At 38.3% G+C, this 19,174-nt stretch overlaps 1 protein-coding gene across 4 annotated transcripts in view; it reads left to right on the plus strand.

The window, feature by feature from the left end:
• The window catches only part of LOC144968150 (organic cation transporter protein-like), a 41,803-nt gene extending 24,386 nt beyond the window's left edge, over window positions 1–17,417 (plus strand). For all 4 annotated transcript variants that reach the window (XM_078906179.1, XM_078906180.1, XM_078906181.1 and 1 more), the window contains exons 6-13: window positions 3,324–3,478; window positions 5,437–5,605; window positions 6,974–7,222; window positions 9,410–9,497; window positions 11,331–11,469; window positions 12,875–13,056; window positions 15,184–15,335; window positions 16,570–17,417. In XM_078906179.1, coding sequence (XP_078762305.1) covers window positions 3,324–3,478; window positions 5,437–5,605; window positions 6,974–7,222; window positions 9,410–9,497; window positions 11,331–11,469; window positions 12,875–13,056; window positions 15,184–15,335; window positions 16,570–16,621 — 1,186 coding nt within the window. In that variant the 3' untranslated portion in view covers window positions 16,622–17,417. The remainder of the gene's footprint in view (window positions 1–3,323; window positions 3,479–5,436; window positions 5,606–6,973; window positions 7,223–9,409; window positions 9,498–11,330; window positions 11,470–12,874; window positions 13,057–15,183; window positions 15,336–16,569) is intronic.
• Window positions 17,418–19,174: the final 1,757 nt, after the last annotated feature.

Consider the following 19,174-nt stretch of genomic DNA (forward strand, 5'->3'; position numbering starts at 1 on the left):
GTTCAAATGGGAAACAGATGTAGATTCCAAGAGCACACTATCAAAGTACTTAGTTTGAGATCACCTAAAAGTCTCACCCAGACACAATCACAGGCTCCCCACTAAGAGGAATACATTCAAATGTTCACAAATCATATATAATACGTATACAAAACATATTACAGTGCATAACAGATGATTTACAAGGAAAAAAATATCATCTCCCAAAACTAACTACACATTTGACTGTTTCCCTCCCATTGGGACAAAACCCAAGTAATCTCATTCCAAGACAAAGAGAGAAAGCAAGTTGGAAAACAGAAATAGAGGGATAGAAGACATAGTATTTACCTCCCTGCCCACTATGGGAGGTAAGGAACCCCACCCAGCATGAGTTTCTTAGCCAAGCGCATACTATCTATAAAGGTTCCTGGTTACACAGAGTTTTGTGTGTTGGCCATTTATACTTCCGGATGGCAATGTTGTGAGCTTCTTAGCCAAGCGCATACAATCTATAAGTTCACGATGGCTACGATTTAACCTGTTAACCGCCGTACGCTGGAAATAACAAACTCGTGTTTAAAAAACATTGGATGGACTTGACTTGAGCTTTTATATAGCGCAATATCCACTAAACGTGCTCAAAGCGCTTTACCAGAGTCCCTAACCAACAGCAACACGTTACATGTAGAACGAGACATAACGCCTGGTATTACAACTATTTTCCTGCAGAGACAACGCTGTTAACTGACAGGTGCTCATTATACACGACCTGAGTACGGTGAGAGAATGTGAGTAAAGAGCTTGAAAAGGGAAGGACTCAATTATACGCCGAGCGAGGCTCGAACCCAGGACTTTCTGATACGAAAGTAAGTGTCATCAGACCACATAGCCCCACATAGACGACAATAAACATTAAAGGGTCTAATTCAAAGGAAAACTGGGATAATAATATCATCAGTCTAAACGTCACTTCCCTCATAATGACGCATGGTAACTTAGTAACCGGCTCTAAACTATCGGAATAATGGCGGACGCCCTAATGAAATAGTTCTCCGATGAGCCAAAAAGCGTATCCAGAGGAAGAAAAAAAAAACATTATAAATCTGATCATGTTTTGATTTTTACACATTCTGATCACAAGACATATGAAAAGTTCTAGCCAGCATGAAGAATAAAAAGTACAGATTTTCTTTGTTTAGAACCATGATGGTCGCCGTTGCTGGGCGACGTGACATCAGACTATTGAATCCAATTTAGGTGTCATCTGAAGTACAGCGCCGCAAACCGATTTAAGGAGTGGTGACTTGCTCAAGGACATGCATGGAGCACGACGGGGAATCAGTTGAGTCCTTGGAAAAGACTTTTTACTCACATTCTCCCACCGTACTCAGGTGTAAAATGAATACCTGACCGTTAACAGCGTTGACTCTGTCAAAAAATTGTAATAACGCCTAACAGGATATTGCTTAATATAAAAGCTCAAGTTATATAAATTCGGATCTTCTTGGATTTAACATGTTCACTGCCGTACTCTGGAAAGACACGTATTTTAAAAATTTGGTCAGAAAACTCGTCCTTCAAATATCGATCGGTTTAAATGACCCTTATCTTGGTAAAAAAAAAAAAAAGATCTCTCAAACCTGAGACCTTCGAGGTCTTTATTTAAATCTGCGGCTATGTGGTCTTCTGGTATGACACTCGCTTTTGGATCGGAAGGTCCTGGGGTCGAGCCTAGCTCGGCGCATAGTTGAGTCCTTGGAAAAGGCTCTTTATTCACATTCACTCACCGTACTTAGGTGTAAAATGAGTACCTGGCCGTGAATAGCATTGTTTCTGTCCGGAAAAAAATGTAATATCGACTAACAGGCGTCATGTCTCGTTCTACTTATTACGTATTGCTGTTGGTCAGGGACCCTTTGTAAAGCTCTTTGAGCACGATTAGTGGATATTGCGCTATATAAAAGGTCAAGTTTAAAAAGAATAAATTTTAATTTGGTCAGAATACTCGTCTTTCAAATATCTTGTCAAAATCTCTAAAAGGATTGAGAGTGTTTGCCAAGATGAGGGTAATTTAAACCTATGGATATTTGAAGGACGAGCTTTCTGGCCAAATTTTTAAATAAACGTCATTCCAGAGTACGGCAGATATTCTCTAAATTGGAGTCTAATGAGCAAACATTAATATAACAGCTTCAAAATTCTTAACACCGAACGGTTTGGGATCAAAACCTTTGTTCAATGAATAACGAAAACAATTCAAACTGCAAAACTTCACGTTGGAATCAGTTTGAAATTGCTGTTATATATATATATATATATATATATATATATATATATATATATATATATATATATTTATATTATATATATAAAATTAGATATCAAAGCATAGATAATGGTGTAAATAAATATATAAATAGATAAATGAATAAACGAATAAATTGATGAGTAAATTAAATAGTTGAATAGATGAATAAATAAATAGATGAATGGATAAATGAATAGATAAATAAAGAATTGAATAAATAAGATATGATTTATCTATCTATTTATCTATCTATCTGTCTATCTATTTAATATTTATCTGTCTAGCTGTTTATAAGTGTTTGACTGGTATAGCACACAGATATTTGAAAATTACTCTTTAAGATCATGTAATGACCAAACGAAATTTTCGGAAAAAAGATCCAGAACAAAATTTGGTGATAGATCGTTTGCTTGTTTCGGCCCCAAGATTTGGAATGAACTACAACGTGGTCTGAGGGAGTGTAAGTCTTTACCTACCTTTAAAAAAAATCTCAAGACTTATCTTTACTGTATTTGTTTTTATTGACTCTATGAATCCTTGATTTGGCTATGAATTATTATTATTATCTATTTTTTTTCCACTTAAAATTGATAATTTATATTGTAAAGTGCCCAAAGATTGTGTTTTACACGAGAATGAGCGCTGTATAAATGTGTATTATTATTATTATTATTATTATTATTATTATTATTATTATTATTATTATTATATTAGTAGTAGTAGTAGTAGTAGTAGTAATAGTAGTATTATTATTATTATTTTTTATTATTATTACTATTTATTATTATTATTATTATTATTATTATTATTATTATCATCATCATCATTATTATTATTATTATTATTATTATTATTATTATTATATTTATCAATTAATTCATTCATATATTAATTTATCTATCTATTTATTTACCCATTCATTTATCTATCTATTATATATATATATATATATATATATATATATATATATATATATATTCGTGTATCTATTTATTCATTGATTTGTTTAATTTTATATACTTTTTATTCCCAGCTTTGGCCGCAAGAGGGTTGTGGTCGCAAGCCTAATGTTCTATCTCTTAAGCTCAACAGTTTTTGCCTTTGTGGAGTCTGTCCCTTTGATCATTGCAATAAAGTTCTTAATCGCTGTGGCTGGTGTCACTTGCTTTCTGACTGTATTTGTTCTATGTAAGTCTTTGTTCTATGTAAGTCTTTGTTCTATGTGAGTCGTTGTTCTATGTAAGTCTTTGATTTGTGTATGTCTTTGTTCTATGTAAGTCTTTGTTCTATGTATGTCTTTGTTCTATGTAAATTATGTTCTATGTAAGTCTTTGTTCTATGAATGTATTTATTATTTATAAGTCTTTGATTTATGTAAGTCTTTGTTCTACGTAAATCTTTGATTTATGTAAGTCTTTGATTTATGTGAGTCTTTGTGCTATGTAAGTCTTTGTTCAGTGTAAATCTTTGTTCTATGTAAATCTTTGTTATATGTAAGTCTCTGTTCCATGTTGTTCTTTGTTTTTTGTAAGTTTTTGTTCTATGTAAGAATTACGTTGCCAATGTTGCTGCTTGAAGCTCGATGAAACAATGATGTAATGGAATAGAAGCTTCATTTTAATATTCAAAGATAGGTTAAGTTGACTGTTGTGGGTTTTTTCTTTGTCAACAAAACACTTATTCATCGTGTTTTGTATAGGTGGTCATATTGACAGGTCTGAAAACTGAGGCAATTATGGGCTTGTTTTAACATTGTTGTAATGGACAATATTTTGCGTCGGTTTGAGGGTATTTCCATTACAACAATAAGTAAATAATAATTTGGGTTATCAGACCTGCGTATAGGTAAACGTCGTGTTTTGTTGACAAAGGGGAAACCCGAAACGTCCACACATATCAATTTTTGTAAATTAAACTGAAGTTTGTATTCTAGTCAATCATTGTTATTTATGTAAGAGTGGCGTACATTAGTGTTTAAAACTATTGAATTTAGACCCGGTTTGCCAGATTAATGAAGTATTTTCAACATCCACTAGATATGCTCAAAGCGTATTACAATGGGTCCCTAGCCAACAGCAACACTTAACATACCAGACGAGACATCGCCCTGTCATGCGATATTACAATTATTTTGGACAGAAGCAACATTGTTTATGGCCAGGTACATATTTTACACCTGATTACGATGAGAGAATGTGAGTAAAGAGCCTTTTCCATGGACTCAACTATGCGCCACTCAGTGCGGAACTCGAACCTATGACTTTCTAATCCGAAGCCGAGTGTCATATCACATAGCCGAACACCATAGCCATAAACACCATTTTCTGAGTCCAAAATAAATATTTTAAATCTATCGCCTTACAGGCGTCATGTATTCCCCTACATGTTAAGCGTTGCGGTTGCCTATGGAACCACTTTAAGCCATTTAAGTAAATATTCATCATCATCATCATCCTCATCATCCTCATCATCATCATCATCATCATCATCATCCTCATCATCATCATCATCATCATCATCATTGCCTTTTTCACCCACAGACAAACAGTTTCCAGCCTTCTCTATCCCGAGCTAACTTTTTTAAAATCTCGTTCCATGCCTTATCACTTCTCTGTACATCAGCTTCTTTAATGTGTCTGTGCCCTTTATAAATTCTGTCATTTGAATTGTCCGCCTGTGTTTCTGTAACAATTTGTGTTTTACGGAAGAGGTGTCAACCCTTCGATAACCCCCAACCTGGAGGACTGGGTGACTCAAAAAAGGGGGAGTCACACACCATTAAAATTAGTCGCCTATTACGACTATTAGAAAGAACGACTCCACTATAACAAAGAAAGTATTGGACTGGAACCCTCAGGGCAGAAGATCAAGGGGAAGGCCACTAGGAACATGGAGAAGAATTAAAGAAGCTGATATACAGAAAAGTGGTAAGACCTGGAATGAGATTAAAAAGATAGCTCAGGATACAGAAGGATGGAAACTGTTTGTCTGTGGCCTATACCCTGACCCAGGGTGAAAAAGGCAATGATGATGATTACGACGAGCTGGCTTGGCGTTGGGCTATTCTTGCACCCTCTCTATTGCGCTATATTGCACTATACCTATTATCAATTCTCAAGTCTTTGTTGTATTTTTTTTCTTTCCAGTGGCTGAGATCGTAGGAGCCAGTTACAGAACCCTGGCCACCATGAGTATCATGTTTGGTTGGTGTGCCGGCCTCTTCACGCTGCTTGTTATACAGTATTTCGTCAGGGATTGGAGAACTTCACAGATCATTCAAACGGTTCCATTCGTCGTCTTTGGGATTTATTGGTGGTCAGTGGTGGAAGTAGCGGTTGTAGTGCTGTTGGTGGTGGTGGTGGTGGTGGTAGTTGTTGTAGTAGTGGTACTAGTTGTATCATAAAATATCGTCGCCTAGAAATTCCACGAAGGAATATAGATGATCCATCAAACAAGATGTCTGATGTCAACAGGAATCGCCCATGTTGTCCAAATTGAGCAAATTGGGGGTTAATAATCTTGCCCAAGGAAGACAAAACGATAGTTCCTGAAGCGGGGCTCGAACCCAGGAGCTACCGGGTCACAGTGCAATGTCTCCCCCTCTTTTGTGCCGCTATGTGGTCTAGTGGTATGACACTCGCTTTCGGATCGGAAGGTCCTGGGTTCGAGCCTCGCTAGGCGCATAGCTGAGTCCTTGGAAAAGGCTTTTTACTTACATTCTCTCTTTGAGCACGTTTAGTGGATATAGCGCTATATAAAGCTCAAGTTTTTTTTTTGTTTTGTTTTAACCATACAGCCACTTTGCCCCCATTATTTATTTGTCTATTTGTGCAGTCGAGACTGCACCCGGGATAGATCTCAATCCCTTTGCTTGTGAAACGAGTGCTCTATCAACTAAGCTATCGGGACCACCATTAAAACTTATTGGAAATGAGAGTTGATAGCAGACTAAATAACTTAAAGGATTTCGAAATGTCATTTAATCCTTGTGGTGGTAAATTGTTGGGCTTAAATAAAAAAGTTAACTAAAGGAACCATGCGCGGCTATGTGGTCTAGTGGTATGACACTCGTTTTCGGATCGGAAAGTCCTGGGTTCGAGCCTCCCTCGTCGCATAGTTGAGTCCTTGAAAAGACTTTTTACTCACTTTCTCTCACCGTACTCAGGTGTAAAATGAGTACCTAGCCATTAACATCGTTTACGTTTCTGTCAGAAAAAAATGTAATATCGTCTAACAGTCGTCATGTCTCTTGTTCAACATGTTACGTATTGCTGTTGGTCAAGGACGCCTTGTAAAGCTCCCTGAGCACGTTTAGTGGATATTGTTATTTATAAATGCTAAATTTAAAGGAACTACAATTTTTTATATCCTAAGAAACACAAATTGTTTAAATTTCCAAGTAAGCAGGACTGCAATGTGATTGTTTCATGACTTATTCTCAGCGTGGCTCAGCGGTACGGTCTTTGCTTCGTACCCAAAAGGTACCGAGTTCGATCATCCGCCGCGCTGTGTCACCTCGCCCTAGCTAACTTTGCGGCTCTGCGCTGCAGCTGACGCCTGGGTTATTTCAGTCTTCCCTTGGAATAGACTCTAATGACAAATTTCCCCTTGGGGATGAATAAAAGGGAATTTTATTTTCTTCAAATTATTATAATTTTCTTAAATCAATTGTCTCCCCTGAAGGATTCTCCCCGAATCGCCAAGATGGCTGTTAAACAGAGGAAATTTTGTTGAGGCAGAGAGGATCATTTCAAAAATGGCGAAGACCAACAAAGTGGAACTTCCTCAAGAGATGGAACCCGTAACTACGATACAGACAGGAGAGGCTAACGGAACTGATCAGCTTGAGGAAGGACGAAATGATGTGAAATTTTGGCACATGTGTTACCGACCTGTTCTTCTGGTTCGGATCACCATATTGGCCTTTTCCTGGTGAGAAGTAAACAATAGAATTTTTTTTGACCACTCAAAATACCGGATTTTTGACACACGTTTTGTAGTAGTAGTAGTAGTAGTAGTAGTAGTAGTAGTAGTAGTAGTAGTAGTAGTAGTAGTAGTAGTAGTAGTAGTAGTAGATGTAGAAGTAGAGGTGGTAGTAGTAGTAGTAGTAGTAGTAGTAGTAGTAGTAGTAGTAGTAGTAGTAGTAGTAGTAGTAGTGTAGATGTAGAAGTGAAGTAGTAGTAGTAGTAGTAGTAGTAGTAGTAGTAGTAGTAGTAGTAGTAGTAGTAGTAGTAGTAGTAGTATTGTTGTTGTTGTTGTTGTATGTAGTAGTAGTAGTAGTAGTAGTAGTAGTAGTAGTAGTAGTAGTAGTAGTAGTAGTAATGAAAGTATCCACTAAGCGTGCTAAAAGCGCTTTACAAGGGGTCCCTGGCCAACAGTAACACGTAACATGTAGAACAAGACATGACGCCTGCTAAGTGATATTACAAAACATTTTCAAAAGTACAGAGACAACACTGTTAACGGCCAGGTATTCATTTTACACCTGAGTAAGGTGAGAGAATGTGAGTAAAGAACCTTTTCCAATGACTCAACTATGCACCGAGCGAGACTCGAACCCAGGAAATTCCGATCCGAAGGTGAGTGTCATACCACTAGACCACACATACTCCCAATAGAAAGGAAACAGTCCCCCATTCTCCCAAGACTGCTCTCCGATGACTTAAGGTGCCTTTTTTATTGATTTATTTTTGTTTTTGTCTTTTGTTTGTTTTTATTTTTTGTTTTTGTTTGGTCTTTTTATTCATCCCACAGGGGAAATTTTTCTCTAGGGTCTATTCCAAGGGAAGACTGGAATAACCCAGGCGTAGCCTCAGTGCAGCGCCGCAAATTGAGCGAGGGCAAGGTGACTTGTTCAAGGCCAGACAACGCAGCGGCGGGTGGTCGAACTCGGTACCTATCGGGTACGAAGCGAAGACCGTATCGCTGAGCCACCCCGACCCCTTAATTAGTTTTAATCAGTTAACTCCCGCTGTACTCTGGAAAACCACGCATTTCAAAATGTGAAGTCCCAGGTTTGAGAATTTTTGCCAAGCAAGACGTGGTTTATTCGAATCGTTCGATATTTGAAGGTTACAAACAAAAGTAAATAGCTTCAAAAAAGAACAAAATACCTAACACGGCACTTTTCGGACTCAAAACCCATCTTCAGCTAACAACACCAACAACAAAAAAAAACAATAAGAACATAAATACATTAATTTTCAAAAACCAGATCTGCTCTTTTAGTTATGTATTTATGGTCTTATTGTGTTTGTTTTTGTTTTTTGTTGTTTTGTTTTTTGTTGTTTTTTTTTGTTTTGTTTGTTAGCTGAAGAAGTTCCGTGTTTGATTTTTGTTCATTTTTTGAAGCTGATATACTCATTTTTGTTTATTACTTTTTACAGTCCATAGCAGTTCTAGCAGCTTCATATCGCTTTGATTTTTGAAGGACGAGTTTTCTGATCAGATTTTAAAATAAGAGTTTATCCATGTACCATAGCTAACTGGTTATGTTTGTTTATAATCTTATTTTGGGGGTCCCGATAGCTCAGTTGGTAGAGCACTTGCTTCACACGAAAAGGGGCCGAGATCGAGCCCTGAACAGTCGATATTTTTTCTGACCCCCCCCCCCCCCCCCCCGCCCTGTCACCCAGCAGTGATTGGTTAGCTGGGTCTGTTAGATCTGGCGGAAAGTACTTTTCGATAAACTGGCGTCCTATCCAAAGGGTAGCAAGCAGTTGCTTTTGTCTGTTTCAGGCTATAGAAACCGGGATAAACTCCGACTCATTGGCCTAATGACTCTGAAGGACTACTTTTATATTATGATTTTGTCTGCCTCCCGAAGACGATTACTTATTTATCCTTTTGCTTTTGGTGCTTGATCAGCACATAAGGCTGATACGATGTAACGCCATCTTTCTAGGTTGGAGGCCATTTTGTTATCTCTGTGACAATACCATCGACTCGCTTTCATTTCTCTTTCGATGCTCCTTCTCCTCCTCCAGGTCTCCAGCGGGCGGCCACCGAAGAAGGCTAACGTTCGAGAAATTAATCATTTGTTTCGTTTTGTTTTGTTCCAACTCATGTAAATCGCATTCAGTCATCTTTATTTTTTCTCTTCTTTATTTCCAACTCCAGGTCAACAATCAATATGGTTTACTATGGCCTGGTCCTCGGTGTCGGCGAGCTCATTGAAGGAGATATTTATGTCAACTTTGCACTTCAGGTACGATCCCCACCGTTCTCTTATTTAAAAAAACATACATTTTTTAAAATTTGCCCAGAAAAATTATCCTTCAAATTTTGGAAAATTAATATGAGCCTCATGCGGCTATTAATTTCGTCTAGAGGTATGACACTCGCTTTCGGATCGGATGGTCCTAGGTTTGAGGGCTTCACTCGGCGCATAGCTGAGTCCTTAGAAAAGACTCACATTCTCACCGTACTCAGTGTCACGCTACCGTAGAACGAGCTTAAGTCTCAATGGGATATTAACTTTAGGCAACCATGAGTTGTTATTTTTCAAACCTGTTGCTATGCTATCTTGTAATATGAATAATACTCACCATGGTTATATAGACCCATGGCAGGCCGCAAAACGTCACTTGCTCTCCTTCACATTTAATGCAGGGTTGAATGTGTGAAGTACGTTCGGGGACGGAAGATAGCAAGGCATAGAGTACTGTGTAAATACGTGAACGGATGACCAAATCATAGTACAGAGAAGGCAAATCTGTTACTATATGTCCCAATATAAGTATAACACAGAGAAGGCCAAAACTGTGTTAAACAGGCTGGTACAGAATAAAACAAATATAACACAGGAGACCAACTACTGTGTTGTAAAATATCAAAAGCTGGTCGGTCGGTGTCGAAGTAAAAAGCGACATAATATGTCGTAATATCACATCTCAATAAAAGAGTGTGATAGTAAAAAGATGCCCGTTAACAACTGAGTCGGTCAAATCTCTATCCAGATCCAAAAGGATAGTGCTAAGTCTTGTACGTAAAACAAATTTGAGAAGCATGGTTGTTCTCAATATTTGTTGGGTCGTGATCGGTATATAGTAAAGTAGTGTCCATGCTACACATCTTTACGAAAAATCAGAGCAACACTGTGTCAATGATTACAGAGATTACAGAGGAGCAAACCCGAGACGACAACAAGACAAGATTTGTTTGTGTGTATTGTATTGTCTTTATATGATACTGAATAGGTACGTTTTGGTTGTCAAAACGTTCATTTTTATTTTGACATTTTCTTTATCTTTTAAAATAAAATTATAATTTAATTTAACCAGCAGACTTGTTTAATAATTTAAAGCTATACTTTTGTGAGGACCTTTTGTAAAATCATTAGTCCAATTGTAGTTACATTTTAATGTCATAAAATCAGTGACACTCAGGTGTAAAATGAGTACCCGACCGTCAACAGCGTTGTCTCTGTCCGAAAAAAAATTTTAACATCGCCTAACAGGCGTCATGTCCCGTCTTGGTTGTTAAGTATTGCTGTTGGCCAGGGACCTCTTATAAAGCGCTCTGAGCTCGTTTAGTGGATATTGCTGTCTAGAAAAGGTCATTTTTTTTCTTGGCAAACAATGTGTTATTTAAAATGGTAAAATGAGTGCTCTACCATGTCACGAGGAAGTGCTCAGAGCGCCTAACAGGAGCATCAACAATTCAATTTAGAAAAGAACAAAGTCTTAAGATGATTGCTTTTAAAACATGTTTCGAACAATGCCAAAATAGGATTCAATAGTCTGATGTCACGTCGGCCAGCAACCAGCAGCTTGGTTCTAAACAAAGAAAATTGGTACTTTGTTTTCGTCATGCTGGCAGAAATTGTTCACATTTCATGTGATCAGAATGTATAAAAGTCAAAACATGATCAGATTTATAATGTTTTTCTCCTCTGGATACACTTTTATGCTCATCGGAGAAGTATTTATTTAGGGCGGTGATGGAGAAAATTGTTCCGATAGTTTAGAACCAGTTACTATGCGTCATTACGAGGGAAGTGACGTCACGACTGTTGAACTCTATTATTTTATTTTGACAGTCGGCCATGGAGGTGATTAGCAATGTTGTTTGCCTGGCTCTCATGGGGCGTGTGGGACGCAAGAAGATTTACTGTACGTCCATGATCCTGGCTGGAGTTGCTTGCCTGAGCATCTCCTTCATGATTATCGCTGAAGCAGGTGAGTATAGATTTGCGCTTGGATAAGGAGTTCACAACATTGCCATCCGGAAGTATAACGGACCAACACACAAACTATGTGTAACCATGAACTTTTATAGTCTGGTTAATACAGTTTAGTGAGAACAACTCACAAACGCGGATGGCAAAAACAATAACAAAGGCCTGAGTGACGTCATCTTCGAACTATCTATAGACACATAGAGAGCCGCGCCTCTCGGACAGTCGTCATATTGTAAACAATGGCAGTGATTGGTAAGCATGGTGAGATGCAACAAATATTACTATCGATGGCATGCTAAATAAAATGCCCACTGTTTTCGTGCTTGATAATAAAAAAAACAAAACAAAATAAACATTTGTAGATTTAAACGTCAAAAATATGATCGAGAGAATTGTGTGATAACTAGTCACCCATTTGGCAGTATAAAATAAAAACAATAACAATGATCAGAGAGATATGTCGATTCATTCACATTATTGTTTATAAATCACCAACGATGTATGTCTGAGCACGTGTGAAGATGTGTCACAAATTCCATGTTTTGATTGGTCAAAAATCTACTGGTTAATTACTCATAAACGTGGACGGCAAATAACAATAACAAAGACCTGAGTGACGTCATCTTTGTTCTATCTTCTGAAGCAAAGAAACTCACATCATTGCCATCCGGAAATAGAACTGACCAACAGATAAAACTACGTGAAACCTTAAACGTTTACAGTTTAATGAGAATTACTCATTAACATGGGTGGCAAAAAAAAAAAAATAACAAAGACCCGAGTGACGTCAACTTCATTCTATCGATAGTGTACGCTTGGCTAAGAAACTCACAACATTGCCATCCGGGAATATAACGGACCAATACACAAAACTATTTGTAACCTTAAACGTTTATAGATAGTTCGAAGTTGACGTCACTCAGGCCTTTGTTATTGTTCTTTGCCATCCGCGTTTATGAGTAATTCTCACTAAACTGTATTAACCAGACCATAAACGATCATGGTTACACACAAAGTTTTTTGTGTCGGCCAGTTACACTGCCGGATGGTATGTTGTGAACTTCTTAGCCAAGTGCATACTATCTATAGTCTAGTTAATACAGATTAGTGAGAATTACTCATACAAAAGGAAGGCAAAAAAAAAAAAAAATAAAAACAATAACAAAGACCTGAGTGACGTCAACTTTATTCTATAAATATTTATGCCCTTGGCTAAGAAGCTCATAACATTGCCATCTGGAAGTATAACGGACCAACACACAAAAACTGTGTGTATCCATGAACGTTTATAGTCAGGTTAATACAGTTCAGTGAGCATTTCTTATAAACGCGGATGGCAAAAAATAAAAACAAAGGCCCTATTGACGTCAACTTCATTCTATCTTTTCACTATTTCTCCGCAGATATTCACTGGCTGTCTGCCGTGCTGTTCAGTCTTGGCAAGTTTGGCATCACCTTAAGCTTTTCCCTCATCTTCATCGTGACGGCAGAACTGTTGCCTACAGTGGTCAGAAACTCGGGCATGGGGTTCTGTTCCTTTGTCGGGAGAATTGCTGGGGTTGGCTCCCCTTATATAGCAAGCGCTGTAAGTTGTGTCATTTCAAAATCCAAAAAAAGCAAAGAAGAAAAGCAACAAAAGTGTGATGTTTAAAAAAAACTGGTTCCAATCTCATTAGAAGTGTAAAATCACTCTTCGGGAGTGAGTGGATAAACACTTTGTGTAATTGATCTAATGGTTTTAGAGTGATGGCATCTTGGTTTCTAGTCTAAAAGTTATGCTGGTCGTAAATAAAGATCATCCATCCTCGATATTTTACGCCCCATAATGCTAAGCGTCTACCTATACATCCTGCTACTAAAATATTTATTCCGTCTAATGATTTAATATGTAGCCTTTTCATTATTAGACCTCCGAAGGACTAGTTACATACACACTTCCAAAGATATTAGAACCGGAAAAGTATATGGTGTGATGTCAGGACTTCTCTGCCCTATAAAAACAAATCACCTCTTCTATACATAGTATGCGCTTGACAAAGAAGCTCACAACATTGCCATCCGGAAGTATGACGGACCAACACCCAAAACGATGTGTAATCTTGAACGTTTATAGTCTGAATAATGCAGGTTAGTGAGAATTACTCAAAAACAAGGGTGGCAAAAAACAATATCAAAGATCTGAGTGACGTCATCTTTGTGCTATCTATAAATATCACCTTTTCTGTGGTCTAGTTCGATAATAGTCGACTTCTGACCTGTGGGTCTGTGGGTCGAGTCAGGCTCTGGGCGGCGCTAAGTCGAGTCCTTAGAGAACATTTTCATTATCATTGCCTTTTTCACCCGGTGTCAGGGTATAGGCCACAGACAACCCGTTTCCATCCTTCTCTATCATGAGCTAACTTTTTTAAAATCTCGTTCCATGTCTTATCACTTCTCTGTATATCAGCTTCTTTCTGTTGTCCTTCATAAATTCTGTCATTGCAGAAACTATTCGGTCGCCCAAGCTAAATAAATGATTTGATTCTGTAACGGTTTGAGTTTTACGGAAAGGGGTGTTAACCCTTCGACAACCCCCAAAGGACCAGGTGACTCAAAAATGGGGGAGTCGCCTTTTACGACACGCTGGCTTGGCGTTGGGCTATTCTTGACCCTCTCAGTTGAGGCACCCCGGACACCTTACGGGGGACCTTTTCACTCTTAACTCACATTCTCTCCCTAATCCGCGGCTATGTCGTCTTGTGGCATAACCCTCCCTTTCGGATTGGAAGGTCCTGGGTTCGAGCCTCGCTCGGCGCATAGTTGAGTCCTTGGAAAATGCTCTTACTCACATTCTCTTGCCGTGCTCAGGTGTAAAATGAATACCTGACAGCTAACAGCGTTGTCTCTGTCCGAAAAAAAAAGTAAAATCGCCTAACAGGCGTCATGTTAAAGTTCTTTATGTTACGTGTATCTGATGGTCAGGGACCCTTGTAAAGTGCTTTGAGCACATTGAGTGGATATTGCGCTGTATAAAAGATCAAGTCTTTTTGTTTGTTTGTTTTTTTGTTTTTTTTTGTATGCCTGGTGTTAAATGATAACTTAGCCGTTGACACTGTTGTCTTTGAAATTTAAAAAAAGGATGTGCGCCTTAAAGGCGTCATGCCTCCTATCTGTTATACAGCTATCCGCTGGGGACATTTATTTCTAAAGCGGCTGTGCAAATTCTTTAGATACTGCGAAGTATAAAAGCTATCACCATTTTTGTTGAGATCGATCGGGGCTATCCGAAGCCTGGGATCGTGAAAATACTAACGAGAAGGTGAAAATGAAGAGGCTTCGGATGGGAACAATACAGACAATTGACGTTTCGGGTACAAACCCTTCGTAACCACAACAAAAACAAAACAAATGAACGTGGAAAACAAATAAAATAAAATGCAATATAACTTGTATCGTCTTTACTCATTGAGCACTTGTAAAGCATTTTGAGCACGTAAAGTGGATATTGCGCTATGTAAATCCTCACGCTTAAAAAAAATAAATAAATGGGTATATTAACATCTTTAATAAATAAATCAGCTTGTTTACGTTTATAAAGACATATCCAATAGTATCACAACAAATCACGTGATCGATGACTTTATTGTTTGGGCGAAATTTTGAAGATGAATCGCTCTTAAGATTTATTTAATTGTGCTTTTTATGTATTTTCATGCGTCATCCATCTGCCCAGAGTCTGATGATCCCAGGTTCGTTTGGCAAAGCCCTTCCTGTGCTTTTATTTGGAGCCATGTCTTTGGCATCAGGCGTGTCCTCTTTGGTGTTGCCGGAGACAAAGAACAGGAAGTTACCGGAAACGATCGACGAAGCAAACAATTTCGGAAAGTAAGTAAAATATAATTTTCAACTCCTGGTTCATAGAAGCGCTCGAATCTCGAAGAAATAAATAACAATGTGAAATTGAATGTAAGCTTCAATTTAATATACGGTTTCCGGTTTCCCCGTTATCAACAAAACAGGATGAATGAAACACTACAGACGAATGAAATAATGAGGTAGTGGCGTTGTTAAGATGAATCTCATTCGTCTGCAGTGTTTCATTCATCCTGTTTTGTGGAAACCCGAAACGTCCATTTTATCAGTTTCCGTATAATAAATTGAAGCTTACACTTAATTTCATATATAACTACTGTTTCATGAATTCAATAAACAAACCTTATCATCGTAAGGGAGTTGGGGGGGGGGGTGAAGTGGCCGAGTGGTTAAGGCATTGCACTGTAATCCGGAAGGTCCTGGGTTCTTTCGTTTATTCTTTTCCTTAGGCAAGATTATTAACCCTCAATTTGCTCCTGTTGGTTTCTGTTAACATCAGAAATCCTGTTTGATGGATTATCTGTATACCTTCATGAAATGCTTAGGCGACGAGATCTTATGGGCGTAATATGATTCAATAGTCTGATGTCACGTCCACCCAGCAACCGGCAGCTTGGTTCTAAACAAAAAAATCGGTACTTTTTATTCTTCATGCTGGCTAGAACTTTTTTTTTACATATCATGTGATCAGAAGGTATAAAAGTGAAAACATGATCAGATTTATAATGTTTTTCTCCTTTGGATACACATTTATGCTCGTCGGAGAAGTATTTCATATGGGCGTCCTCCATTGTTCCGATAGTTTAGAACCAGTTACTAAGTTACCATGCGTCATTACGACGGAAGTGACGTCACCACTGTTGAACCCTGGCAAGAATTCTCAACCCCAGATTTTTTTTTTTAAACTTGAGCTTTTATATAGCGCAATATCCACTAAACGTGCTCAAAGCGTTTACAATGGGTCCCTGACCAACAGCAACACGCAACAAGTAGAACGATACATGGCGCCTGGTTCATTTTCGGACAGAGACAATGCTATTAACGGCAAGATAATCATTTTATACCTGAGTACGGAGAGAGAATGTGAGTAAAGAGCAATTTCCAAGGACTCAACTATGCGCCGAGCCCAGGACCTTCCGATCCGAAACCGAGTGGTCTGTTATATTTCTGGATGGCAATGTTGTGAGTGTCTTAGCCAAGCGCATAGTATCTACGATGTTTGGTCTCTTCTTTCTTTTTCTTCCAGGCTGAAATTTGTTGAGAAAGATTCGACATTGACAGATGATAAAACCATCTGATGTAAACAATAATGGCCCTAGAAAATACGAAGGCATCACGGAACGGAAGTAAATGATTGAACTGTTCCAGATGGAATTTGTTCACTGTGATCCCTTCTTCCCTCCATCCCCCCCCCCCCCCCCCCCGGGAGGCTGGATGAGAAAACCCGGGAAAATGCGGCAATATTCGATACGAGATAGGAGCCAAAATCGAAGATAGAGTGTTTCCCATAGCAACAAATTTTATTCAGAAAAAAATTCATAACTTGGGCTTGGGGTCTAATAGACATGGAAAGAAAATTTAAAGTGGTAAATGATCAGAAAGTTAAACTTGAGCTTTTATATAGCGTAATATCCACTTAATGTGCTTAAAGCGCTTTACAAGGGGTCCCTGACCAACATCCACATGTAACATATAGAACGAGACACGACGCCTGTTAGGCGAAAATACATTTTTTTTTCGACAGAGACAATGTTGTTAACGGCCAGGTACTCATTTTACACCTGAGAACGGTGAGAGAATGTAAGTAAAGAGCCTTTTCCAATGACTGAGCGAGGCTCGAACTCAGGACCTTCCGATCCGAAAGCGAGTGTCATACCAATAGACCACAAAGCCGCATAAAGATGTGGTCTACACCACTGCATACAGAACTCAATTTATAAAATGTGCGTGTCTTTTCGGGTTTTCTCAGCCAGCCACACATGTGTGTTTAAAAATCTTTAATTAATGCTTTGAACTCGTTTATATACTAACTCTGTCAAGAAAACGTTGTTTTAAATAAGTGTATTGAATTAAAGATATTTATACAATTGTCAATGGGGATGATTCGTAAGTATATAATAATAGTAAATAATGAATTTATATAGCGCCTAAACATCCACGTTAATCGTGCTCTGCAGCGCTTTACATCATGAAAAATTTATTTTTTTAAATCACGACACAACATAATAAGCATGAATACAAAAACAAAATCAAAGCAACATCTATTTCATAAAAAATAAGCCTCACGGAACAACTAAGTCTTCAGACGTTTCCTGAAAGATGGTAAATTTTCACAGGACTTTGTCCGAGGACTGAGTGTGCGTTCCATAGGCGTGGAGGTAGGGATGAAAAGGCTTTTTTACCGAAAGTGGATTTTGAGGTGGTAACCTTTAGAAGTTGGGACTATGATGATCTTAAATTTCGAGTGGGTTAATATTTTTAATCGGTTCCTGCAAATATTCAGGTGCCAATCCATCCGGACATCTAAAAACATAGCACAATATCTTAAATTATATCATAAACTTCACAGGAATCCAGTGCAATTCCTGGAGAACTGGTGTTATAATACCTCTTTTTTTCGTTAATTTTGTAAGCCTAGCCGCTTTATTTTAATTTTTTTTTTTTTTTTTTTTTTTGCAATTGATGAATTAATCTGCTTTGACAGCCAACGAGAAGGGCATTACAATAATCTAAACTGCTAGTAATAAAGTAATTAACAAGCATCTTTGCAATATACTCATCAATATAATGTCTAATTCTTCCAATGTTTCTAATGTGATAGTTACAACAAGATATGAAGTGAATAGAAAAGTGCCAGAAGACAATAGAGAATAAAAAATTTTTCGCGGCGGTGGTGGGGTTTGAACCTGCGACCTTATTGGTACGACAACTCCGCCTGGCAGGTGAGAGCGTGGCTCTACCGTGTGAGCTATCCACGAACACAAAAATATTCGTTTCAAACCCAAAGTCATTACTAGATCCCTCTCTCACCCACTTCTTGAGACCGCCGATTCGTTCATACACCACCATCGCGAATAATTTTGACCAGCAGTTAAGCTTAATAGCCAATATTCTCAACACAAACATATAACATAGAAACGATTGAGACATTGAGTATGCTCCGGTGTATGGGGTGAATTTTTAATTCAGAAAAGTGAGTGGAGCAGGCACTTATGTTGGTAACAACAAGATATGAAGTGAATAGAAAAGTGCCAGAAGACAGAGAATAAAAAATTTTTCGCGGCGGTGGTGGGGTTTGAACCTGCGACCTTATTGGTACGACAACTCCGCCTGGCAGGTGAGAGCGTGGCTCTACCGTGTGAGCTATCCACGAACACAAAAATATTCGTTTCAAACCCAAAGTCATTACTAGATCCCTCTCTCACCCACTTCTTGAGACCGCCGATTCGTTCATACACCACCATCGCGAATAATTTTGACCAGCAGTTAAGCTTAATAGCCAATATTCTCAACACAAACATATAACATAGAAACGACTGAGACATTGAGTATGCTCCGGTGTATGGGGTGAATTTTTAATTCAGAAAAGTGAGTGGAGCAGGCACTTATGTTGGTAACAACAAGATATGAAGTGAATAGAAAAGTGCCAGAAGACAATAGAGAATAAAAAATTTTTCGCGGCGGTGGTGGGGTTTGAACCTGCGACCTTATTGGTACGACAACTCCGCCTGGCAGGTGAGAGCGTGGCTCTACCGTGTGAGCTATCCACGAACACAAAAATATTCGTTTCAAACCCAAAGTCATTACTAGATCCCTCTCTCACCCACTTCTTGAGACCGCCGATTCGTTCA

This window comes from Berghia stephanieae, chromosome 3, assembly GCF_034508935.2.
Source record: "Berghia stephanieae isolate SIO BIC M18660-M18661 chromosome 3, UCSD_Bste_1.3, whole genome shotgun sequence".
Lineage (NCBI taxonomy): Eukaryota > Metazoa > Mollusca > Gastropoda > Nudibranchia > Aeolidiidae > Berghia > Berghia stephanieae.